We start from the raw sequence: 12100 nt of genomic DNA, 5'->3' as shown, positions 1-12100 counted from the left end.
GGCACAGATGACCGGACAGAAATATTACGATTGCGTAGGCGATTTTTAAAGGATCAAGGAAAGCTCAATTTGATTTATGCCAGAAAAGGTGTTGCTGAACAGAAACGAGAGAAGGTGTGTATCTTTTTCAGGCATGTGATTGGTTGGGAATGTCTGTCTGGTGTCACATGCTGTAAGTAAGGTGCTGGTTCATGTAGCTGCCCTTACCATCGTCACAGAACAGCACTGCATGAAGTAAGGCTGGTTATGAACCACAATCTCCTCTGACATTTCTGAGGTCGGGGCACCATTGGAGTGGACCTGGTGAGTTTTCTACGTGTGTCTTCAGTGGGGGCCTGGCTCGTCAGCACCAGGATCTGTTTGACTACCTCTTAACCTCCAGCTCTCCCTGAAGATCAGACCCATCCTTCTCTGTGCAGGATGGCTTTCTCTATGTAGAGGAAGATGCCACTTCCTAATTCCTGAAATTTATACCTTACAGCTTCCCTGCTTGAAGGCATTGGTCCCCTTCTGTCTCAAACTACAGCCTGTGGCTCAACTCATTAACCCTCCCTGGGTCATGGCCACTGCTGTGATCTGGGGGTGAAACCCTGTTGTAATCAGCTATTCTCCTGGAGGTATCTGGTGAGGAAGAGTATAAGCCCCCTTCATGAAAATTGAAATGGTTTTCAAAATATGAAGTAACAAAAAGAACTTGTTTAGGCTTACCTTCTGTTTTGCTTATTAACTAGTAATTATAACATAATTTGCCAAAAAAAAGACAAGGTAGATTATAAGAAAAACACTGTCATTGTCTTAACTCAGTTTTAAATCCTTAGCTAGTTAATTAACTTCCAAATCTAAATATGACATTGTTGGCTGGTTCCAGTGTATTTACTGTGGGGAAAGAATGAAGTCTTCATCTTACTCCTATCTGTCTTATTTTGGAGTCACTGGTGCAGTGTTGGAGTGGCCTGCCAGCTGAGCAGTCATTCTGAGCTCCTATTAAGCTAAAGGGAACAGTTAAGTCTAGTCCGCAGCAGTCCTTGTGAGGCTGTGGATCAGCGTTGGACTGCGAACCTCTAGGTTGGCAGTTCAAACCCACACCTCCTCGGAAACCGTGTACAGTTTCCAGAACCGATTTGATGGCACTTAACAACAACAACCAACCAGCAACAGAAGGAACCCTGATGGCAAAGTAGCTAAATGCTCAATTGCTAACTGAAAGGTCAGCGGTTCAAATCCACCAGCTGCTTTGCAGGAGGATGTGGCCATCTTTTTCCATAATGTTAACAGCCTTGTAAACCCTCTGGGGCAGTTTTGCTGTGTCCTACAGGGTCACTATGAGTCAAATTGACTCAATAGCAATGGATTTTTAAGTCAGGGTTGCTGGATAGAGATTGCAGGAAGGTGTTTCATGTGAAACAACACAGAGGGGGGGCATGCAGCAGTGAAGTGCCCAAGCTAAGCAGGGCCGGCGAAGGGGGGAACACCCCTTGTATGTGTAACTTTTTGTCATTGTCACTTGTGGCCCATTGAACAAATAAATACTTTACTTGGGAAGCATTGTGCTCTCTGCCCGGCACTGTACCAGGTGCTAGTGTGTAGTAGTGGCAGACAAGACCCTGTTTTAGGCCATGGCATGCACAGTGTCGAGAATAAGCCAGTCAGGAGCACATCTGGGAAGACCTGTGCTAAAGGAGGCAGACCAGAAAGCGTTTGGGAAGAGATTGTGTTTGAGATGGGCACAGACTGTTTGTAAAAAGCTGGAGGAGACGTTACACCCCACTGGGACAGAAGGGATAAGGCAGGGGTCACTGGAGCCCCAGCCCTCGGACAGGAGTTCCTAAAATGATCCACATCAAATTCATCCATTTTATGACGATCCAGATTACTTTGAGATGAGCATTTCTGTAAGTTTTTACTGTTCATCTGTCATAGTAATTTTTACCATGGCTTTATCTTCTCCCACTGAGCATTGGCATAGTGACCAAACCATTGCCAATAAAATTATCATTGCTGAGCCAAAAAAGAGTTGTAATTTCTCTTTTCTCATAATCCTACATGCCAAAAGATGGCCACTGACAGTTTTGTATCTCAAACAGTGTGGATTTTCTGAAATAATTCTAAATTAACTTTTTATTTTTTCTAATTATTACAGGTGATTAAAAGTGAGTTAAAAATGAAGCAGGATGCCCAAGTCATTCTGTACAGAAGTTATCGACAAGGAGACCTTCCTGACATTCAGATTAAGCACAGCAGCTTGATCACCCCCTTACAGGCTGTGGCCCAGGTATGTCCCTGAGTGCTCACGTTTTCTATTACCAAGCGGGTTTCAGTTGAACAGTTTTAGGGTCTACTCCATTTAAGGCAAAATGGTTCATGCGACACTGGGTTGTAAATGAGATGTTGACTCACGTAGATGTGGACTTGGTTAAAAGACCTTGTTGTAGGCTTAGCTCTGCCATTTGCTGGTTGCATGCTTTCTTTCCATGTGGTGAGACTCAGTGTTATCTAGGAGTACATCAGCTTGGATTTCTGTGCCGCTGTCAGGTTGCTTAAGGCTCTGAGCCAGTATCTCTAGCTATACAATTAGAGCATGAAACCAATTTTCCTTCCTCAGTAAGGGTCAGTAAGTCAGAGTAACACTGTGTGTCAAATATCATCATAAACTTTGAAATGCAAGCCACTTAAATCACTGCTTATGCAAAATAGTTTTTAGGGGGATCAGAGGAGCATTAGTTTAAGCAGTAAGGTCTTTGCTAATATTTCTAGAAGGCTGGAAATATTTTTGTAAGTCATTGTTTGGGTATAAAATAATGTGTCAAGAGTGAATGAAATTTGCTAGTTGAATTATTTGTCAAAAATATATTATTTATCTCCGAGGGACTGATTAACATTGTCTTTGATTTACATTGCAATAACATTTTTAAAAAATATCTAAAAATTATATTTCCTTATTTCAAAATGTATGGTTCAGTGCATTATGCTACACACTGAAATATTTCAACAAACTATGGCACCAACCATTCCTCTCACAACCCTTTTTGCTTTTTAGTTGGATTTGATAATCCAGTGCAATGACCACACAGAATTTAGACAGCATCCTAACAGTTATTAGAGAAGTTAACAGATTACAATACATTGTCAGAAATGCTCAGGACACAGTTCCAGTCAGCTGCTGATAAATGCCCACAAGACACACCACTCCACCAAATGCCTCATCTTGAAGGCATGTGCCTTTAGCTCCGTGGGTCTAGCTGGGCCCCAACTTAAGTGCCTAGAGGCATACCAGTAAGCTTCCTGTTCAGAGTCACTCAGCTCTACCTGCTCTGTGGACTGGGAAGTTCACTGCTCTGGTTCTTGATTCTGCTGCTGCCACTCCTCTGGTATTACAGCTTTCTGTCTGTCCATGGGTGGAGGAGGTTCACTTCACTTGGGGTCTGAAGGGTGCACTCCATTCCTGGCTCTTCTTTGATGGTTGTGAGACCCCTCCCACCCCCACTCCTGCTTCTGAGATGGCTTATCTTAAATCCATGCAAGAGGTTCAAGGTTTTACAGTTACGATGAACTCTACGAACGTTCAAAGCTGAATCATGTCATCCTTTCAAATATCTTCTCCCACCTTCTCTTAACCAGACCCAGCAAGGCAGAAACATTTGGTGGTGGGAGTTACAGACTATGACTAGAAGAGACATTAGATAATTCATTACACCACAAATATAATGCCTTATAGTTTACTGTATTTACCTTTGCATTATTGATTTATCATAGTAAATTTCAGATGCCTACTCCTGTATTGGACTCCTGGTGTGGTATTGTATTATCAGTAGCTGAACTGTCAATCACAAGGTTGGCGGTTCAAACCCACCAGCTGCTCCTTGGAAACCCTATGCAGGGTCACTATGAGGTGGAATTGGCTCAGTGACACTTAACAACAACTCCTTTATTATTTTTTAAATTCCTTATTTTGAAATAATTATAGATTTACATGAAGTTGCAAATACAGAGTCCCTTGTAGCCCTACACCCTACATCACCCCACGGTGATAGCGTACCTAACAGTACTGCAATATCCAGATCTAGACGTGGACCTGGATGCAGGACTGTTTACTAAACTGCATACCTTATTCAGCTCCTTCCTTCTCTATGCATTCATTTGGGTGTGCCTGATTCTCTGCATTTTTGTCCCATCTGCGGATTAAACCTTTTTTTAAATTTTTTAATTTTTGTCCCATATAACTACTAAACCTTTGCTATTACAAAGTGCTTTCATACTCTCTTTACATTCTCCGAGTCATCCTTGGAAGGAAGACAATTATTAGACTGATGAAGAAGTCAAGATTTAGCAGGGTGCTGTGTCAGGGCAGGAAAGAGGTGAGGACCAGATGCCCATGCTCTTGCTTCCCTCCCATCACTTCCAGGCTCCCTAGTGTCTTGTATGAAGTACTCATGTCACTGCCTCATCTACTAGTCATCCCACAGGAGAAAGATAGGCTTTCTGTTCCCCTAAAAACATACAACCTCAGAAACCCTATGCAGGGTTGCTATGAGCTGGAACCGACTCAGCGGCACATTACCACCACCACCAATATGCTTATGAAATTTGGGCAATGAATGAATAAGAAAGACTGTAGAAATTTTGATGCATTTGAGTTACAGTGTTGGAGAAGAATACGAAGGTGCCATGGACTGCCAAATGAACAAAAAAAAAAAATCTGTTTTGGAAGAAGTCCAGCCAGAATTCTCCTTAGAAGCGATGATAGCAAGACTTCATTACTTAAGCTTCACACATGTTATCAGGAGGAACCAGTCCCTGGAGAAGGACATTGTGCTTGTAAAGTGGAGGGTCAACGAAAGTGAGGACGACCTCCAATGAGGTGGATTGGCACAGTGGTAGCAGCGGTGGTCTCACAGTATAACAGCAGTTGTGAGGATGGCCCAGGACACAGGACCTGGTAGTGTTTCATTCTGTTGTGAATAGGGTTGCTATGAGTTAGAACCAACTGGATGGCCCATGACAACAACAAGACATAATACTCAAGAAGTAATGAATTAAGCACACAGACACCTATCTACCATATATTAAGTGAAAAAAAATAAACATAACTACCTAACGATACTTTATATACTATATTTTTTTGTATGTGTCAGGAAAAAACCAGCAACACCACAAAATGGTAAACCATTTGAGATCAAAAGGGCAGCATTTATCTAAGGACAAAAATTCTGAAGAGTAAAGAAGGAAGGAGGAATGGAATAAGAAACACAGGGAGGAAGTGGGATAAGTGGTGTGTTACGTTGAGGGAATTGCCATCAAGATGAAACTGTGTGTGATGTGTTGAGTGGAAAGCTGATGATCTGCTTTGTAAACCTTCACTCAAGTCACAGTGAAACATTGAAAAAGAAAAGGCCAACTGTCGTTAGCAGTGACTTGTCACTATAGTATAATTATGGGTGGTGTTTATTTATTTATTCCTAATCCATATTTTCTAACGTTTTTTACATTGTTACTGTGGTTGTGAAGTGCCTTCAAGTTGGTTCTGACTCATCACAATCCCTGTATAGGGTTTTTGAAAAGTAGCTGGTGGGTTTGAACTGCCGACCTTGTAGTTCCCTACAGCGCCACACCAGGACTATATAGTAACTATTATAACTTTTCGTAAGTCACTTAAATTGCTTAGAATAGATTTGTGCTTTTTATCCAGACATAGCTTATATCTAAAGGAGCTCTGGTAGTGTAGTGGTTATGAATTGGGCTGCTAGCCACAAGGTTGGCAGTTCGAAACTACCAGGTGTTCCACGGGAGAAAGATGAGGCTTTCTGCTCCCGTAAAGATTTGCAGCCTCGGAAACCCTGTGCAGGGTCACTAAGAGTTGGAACCGACTCCATGGTACTTAACAACAAGCTTTTGTCTAACTAAATAATTTAAACTTTTTATTCATTCATATGTGCACACCTTCATTTAGCCACTATAGATACTAAGTCATGTTGTTGTTAGGTACCGCCAAGTCAGTTCCAACTCATAGGGACCCTCTATACACAACAGACTAAAGCACTGCCAGGTCCTATACCATCCTCACAATTGTTATATTTGAGCCCATCATTGTTGCCACTGTGTCAATCCACGTTGTTGGTGGGTCTTCCTCTTGTTTGTTAACCCTCTACATTTACAAGCTCGATGTCTTCCTTGGGGACTGATCCTTTATCCTAAGTCATAGACTATGAGTAAGTCATCATTAATCCAATTCCAATTCTATTCTATTCTGTTCTACTTCTATTCTGACACTAATGACAACAAATTCAGTAGTTCATCTTCTGGCACTGACCAGAGGTAGGTCAGATCTCACAAGCTCAGTGACACAGCCCTTCAGACAGCCAAGTTGTCCAAAGACTTCAGATGCCAGCCACAAGCTTAGGAGTTCCTGGGCCCTGTTACTTCTGACCTGCTAGCTCCTCCTACTCCCTTGAGTATGATAATTTGCTAGAATAACTCACAGAAAGTTGCTATATTTATTCTTAAGAGTTTCATAATTACAAAAAGGAAGCAAATGAACAGCTGCATGGCGAGGTCAGAGAAGGCTCCCAACATTGAGCTTCCATGTTGGGAAGTGCACTGATGGAGCTTCAATATCTAGAACCTTTATTTATTTGGGTCTCATTTGTAGTAATACTTAATTGAATAATTGCCCCATATTGTTGAACTCTACCTCCAGCCCTCTGTCATTTTCTGAGGTCAGTTGATGCCACACAGTGGGTCTTTCTGACCTGAGCATCCCCTCACAAGAATCTCCTCATTAGCTTTGGTATGGTTTCAATCCTTCTTAGATAATCAAATATACATCAATTGTTGGAGAGATTCTAATATTTTAGAGGTTATCTCTCAGGAATCAAAAAAAGACGAAATTCTTTGGATAAAGTTACCTGTAAACTCCACAGATACTGTCTGCCAGGAACTGTTTTTTGGTGCTGCCATGATAGACCTGAATAATACAGTATCTCTGAGGCCAGAAAGCCCAGACTCACATGGTGGGTACCAGCCACTGGTAGCTTTAACAGTTTAAATGACTGTTACCTTGATTTAATGATGGGACTTTAATGATTGATATTTTATTTCAGTCCATCAATTAGTAATTTGATGTGCACACAATACCTAAAATTTAAATAAATCTTTCTCTGAGAGTTTATCAAGTATTGTACTAAACAGGTGACATTGATTTTCTTGACTGATGTTCACAGTGACCTTGAATACATTCTATTGTGTCAGAGATGAGAAAAGTGATGCTATTAAGCCAGCTGTCAAAATCTGTCAAATTCAAATCTCCATGTCCTATGCCTTTTATAAGATACATATCGAACAGATTTATTTGTTTAAATTCCAGATACTCCCCTCTCAATGCCTGTTAAAGCATTCTAGATAGAATTGGGATGTGTACTAGCTATATTTGCACTGGTTTGCATTGTTCAAATGAAAGTCTGATGGTATTGGTGAATTACAGTATTTTGCTCCATATTCTAATGTGTCTTTGTTTTGCATATTTTACAGAGAGACCCAGTAATTGCAAAGCAGCTCTTTGCCAGCTTGTTTTCTGGAATTCTAAAGGGGATGGATAAATTTAAGACCATGTCTGAAAGAAACAACATTACTCAAAAATTACTCCAGGACTTCAATCATTTTCTTGATACCACTTACTCTTTCTTTCCACCTTTTGTCTCTTGTATCCAGGTAAAAGTGTTCCCACACGTGATAAAATATGCATTGTATTGTTTGCTTCACATGCTATAAACTTTGCTTATGAAGTTCAGACTCTTGATAATGACAGAGTGTTTAAAAGGATAGGTGAATGTTTGAGTTATTTCATCCCAAGTGGGATTGTTGTTGTTAAAGTGCTGTTGAGTCAGTTCCAACTCATGGCACCCTGTATTGGATTTGTGAGGAGCAGAAAGCCTCATCTTTGACCCATGAAGCCATTTAGTGGGCTCAAACCATCAACCTTATGGTTTGCAGTCCAGTATTTATTATAGGTATAATTTCTTTGCAATATTCCCGTAAAAATTATATGACAAAACAGTCAGAAATCAAACCATATAAAAGTACTTTATTTTGTAGTAAGCTAATCCCTTTAGTGCTTTCATGGACGCTTGTATTTTGCTTAGTTGCTTTTCCTTATGTAATATTTTACTAATTTAAAAAACCAAATCAGTTGCTGTCAAGTTGATTTCGACTCAGTGGTGACACCTTGTGTATCAGAGAAGAACTGTATGTTCCATAGGATTTTCAGTATTTGAGTTTTTAGAAGTAGATACCCAGGCCTTTCTTCCAAAGTACCTATAGGAGCTCTGGTAGCATAGTGGTTACAAGTAGGGCTGCCAACCTCAAGGTCAGCAGTTCGAAACTGCCAGTGGTTCCGTGGGGGAAAGTGAGGCGTTTTGCTCCGGTAAAGATTTACAGCCTCGGAAACACTGTGCAGAGCCACTATGAGTCAGGGCCGACTCCACGGTACTTAACAACAACAACAACATGGGTAGATTAGAACTGCAACCTTTCAGTTAGCAGCCAAGCACATTAACTAATTTAGGCCACTCAGGGACTGCCATAATTTATAAATAGGATTTCTGTATTGTTTTTCACCTGGCCACACTAAGATAAAAGAGATTTGAAGAATTAAGTATTGCCTCAGCCAATATTTCAGCATACATTTCTCTTTGCATTCTATTCTGAAGTGACTTTTAAAATCATAATTGCTAGTGTCATCCATCTTTTATTTCTACCTTGTTTGGGAAGATCCTTAATCATTGTTAAGTAAACAGATGCCCTCTGTGGCTCTCCTTTTGTTGTTAAGTGCCATTGAGTTGATTCCAACCCATAGCGACCCTGTATAGGATTTCCAAGGAGCAGCTGGTAAGCTTGAACCACTGACCTTGCAGTTCAAATGGCTTTGCAGTCTGGCGCAGTAACCCACAGTGCCACACTAGGACTCCATGGCTCTCCCTGGGGCTGGCCAATTTGCAGTGACTGTGGGAAGGGCATTGCAGATGCAGAGCAGTGCCTGCATATGTGCTGTTGCTATTAGAACTGTCTACCTGAGGCTCATGTGTAAAACTAGGTTTCCTCTTTATGGTCTCCTGAATAGCATTTGTAGGTCTTCTTTTTTACATAATATCTAATTGTATTTTCAGTGAAGGTTTACAAAGCAGGTGTAGGTTCCCCTTCAACGTTTTTTACACAATTCCTCAGTGGCATTGGTTGTCACAATGAATGAACATTTTCATTACTTTGTTCTGGTTGTTCTTTTCCATACACTCACGTATACGTATACCCATATGTTGTTACTGTTGCTGTTGCATGCCGTCATGTCTGTTCCAACCTATAGCTACCTTGTATAGGGTTTCTGAGAAGCGGCTGGTGAGCTTGAACCACTGACCTTGTGGTCCAAACCAACTTTGCATTCCAGCGCATTAGCCTACAATGCCACACCAGGACTCCTATGAGGTGCTAGTTATCTACTTTTTCTGTTGATCATGCATTAATTGTGTTTCATAGTCTATCATCAAACAAAATTAGGTTCTAAAACTTTGCTATAATATTTTCTTCCAAGAAATTTTTGACTTTGGATTTAATGTTTAGGTCCTTTATCCCTTTTTTAAAAAATTATTGTGAATTAAGTTTACAGAGAAAATCATCAGTTTTACATTCAACAGATCATACACTTTCATCTCAATGATTGCAATCCCTTTTGTGGCATAACAATTACATCACTTCCTCCCTGTGATTCCTATGTCCATTCCACCCTCCTTCCAGTGCCTTCTCAACTTTGTCCTTAGGTCGATGTTGCCCTTTTGATCTTGAATGGTTGATGTTTCCATGGGGAGCATACCTCACTAGTATTATTGCCCCTCTGGTGTGGTGCTGTATGGTAAAGCACTGGACTGAAGGTCATTTGAATTGCAAGGTTGGTGGTTCAAACTCACTAGCCAGTCTTTGGAAACCCTATACAGGGTTGCTATGATTTGGAACCAACTTGATGGCACTTAACAACATATATACCGCTTAGCTTATAACTGGGGCACAAGGGTAAGTTCCATTCCAGACCCAAAGAGTGTCCACCAGAGTGTCCTCTGGTCTCTTCTTGAGCTATTTTAAATTAGTTTTTGTGTATGGTTAACAGAACTTTTTTTCAGTCAAGGGCAAATGACTGTTTCTATAAGGCCCTGGCAACCAGGATGTCCCTGCCTCCTTCATAGCAGGACATAATCTACTAGGCATTCTTCTGATGTGCTTTGATTGAACAACTGCAGGAATAATTTCTTTGAGAGGTATCTGCATAAGGCTGGTTCCTATGTGATGGTTAAAGACATCCGAAATGTCTGACTTTTCCAAGATGATGTACCATTCCAGAATCCCTGATACCATTACCACTCCTTCCCTAAGTAGTCTTCCTCTCATCCCAGCATTCCTCAATGTCTCACAGAACTCAATGGCTCACACGATTCTGTAGACTGGGAAGTACCAAATCTATAGTTCAGACATCGGTTTGGAGGATTCTCCTAACCCACTAGTCTCTGAAACCCAAATTGGCAGGCCAGATGGCAGGATGTTGATGCACAAGGCTACTGGAATTGGTGAATCAGGTCAGGTGATGTGCCACAAATCCCGCTAACTGGCCGTCAGATGGAGATGAGCTCGATGTAGCTTCCAGAGCAGGAAAGTGAACTTTGCCAGTGTGTTCCTAGACATTGAATGCAAACCATGTAGAACATACCCCCAAGGAAACTAAGGGTAGTGACTTGAGTTACACCCTCTAGTAAAGTGGGACATCTTTAATCCTGAGTCCCTCATTAATCCTTTAATCCTGCCTCATTAACACCTCACTCCAAAATGGGACCATATCCAGAGGCATAGAGGCTAGGATTCACAGTACATCACAGAATGAAGGAATGTGGCTAGAAGGGCCACATTCAGCAGTGTAGTGCATGGCACCAGTAAACTTGAATTTGGTGCCCTATGTTTATACTATGCATTATTTTGTTTCAACTTTGTATAAAATTATGATTTTCTTTACAAAAATACTTGTTGAGGGACAGCTATGTTTAATGTTCTGTTATAAAAACTGGAATGTTTGAAATGAAGACATGGCCTCCACCCTACAAGAGCTTAACACATCACAGAATGAGATAAATGTTGAAAAAAATATTATCAAGAATTCAAATAAATGTTCATTTTAACAATTAAGCTTTATTACTTTTTCTCAATTTGGGATTTGTAACAAGTAAAATTACATGACTAAAGGTTATCTTTTGCTTAGCATATCAAAATGGTTTTACAAACAAGATTGTACAATCTTTTTGAAAATCGATTTAAATCAGTTGTTTAAATTATAAGCACATATGTACATATATCCTGGCAATAGTCGCTTAACATTCATTAAAAACATTTCATGAAAGACTTTTTTTAGGTAAAAAGGATAAATGAATCTTAAACTCCATGAAGTCACGGCCAGTGCTGTGCTTACCACAGTGTCTGGAACTTAGAAGAAACTAGATATAGATTTATGGGATGGGTGAGTTACTTGGAAATTTAAAAAGTACTTATTTTTTCAATTCCATATTTCATACTAGGTCTCCCTCTCCAAATTAGAATGAGTTTACCTGAAAATTTGGCATCTCAACTAAAAGCTTTGCTTTGTTATCAATTGAAGTGGAATTTTATTTTGTTTTCTTTAATATGAGGTTTTTTCTAAGAATGGCAAACGTTTTGTTCTTTTGTTTGTTTACTTTGTGGGGTTTGCATCCTTCCATTAAACCTAATGAACTTTATTTGGCTTGATGGTGTTTAGTGCAGGTGCCAGGGAAAGGGAGAAGCTGGAGTAAAGTATAAGGAGGGCTTGTCTTCTCATGCACAGATATGCCAGCTGGTCTGCTTTAATGAAAATGTTGTCATACTGTGCATATTTTAGATATTGATTTGAGGCTTGCTTTTACATATATATTTATATATATGTATATATTGTTGTTGTTGTCAAGTGCCGTCGAGTCTGTAGCGACCCTGTATAGAGTTTCTAAGGAGCAGCTGGTGAGCTTGAACTGCCAACCTTGTAGTTCAAATGGCTTTGCAGTCTGGC

The 12100-nt window shown here is 40.4% G+C and overlaps 1 protein-coding gene across 1 annotated transcript in view; it reads left to right on the top strand.

Moving 5' to 3' along the window:
- PRKDC (protein kinase, DNA-activated, catalytic polypeptide) overlaps window positions 1-12100 on the top strand; it is a 305624-nt gene that overhangs the window by 169043 nt on the left and 124481 nt on the right. The window contains exons 61-63 of the mRNA XM_006860083.1: window positions 2-114; window positions 2141-2272; window positions 7525-7704. Coding sequence (XP_006860145.1) covers window positions 2-114; window positions 2141-2272; window positions 7525-7704 — 425 coding nt within the window. The remainder of the gene's footprint in view (window position 1; window positions 115-2140; window positions 2273-7524; window positions 7705-12100) is intronic.

This window comes from Chrysochloris asiatica, unplaced genomic scaffold (genome assembly GCF_000296735.1).
Source record: "Chrysochloris asiatica unplaced genomic scaffold, ChrAsi1.0 scaffold00036, whole genome shotgun sequence".
In the NCBI taxonomy this organism is placed as follows: domain Eukaryota; kingdom Metazoa; phylum Chordata; class Mammalia; order Afrosoricida; family Chrysochloridae; genus Chrysochloris; species Chrysochloris asiatica.
Note: the sequence above shows the minus strand (reverse complement) of the source record. Positions and strands in the feature narration are given on the sequence as shown.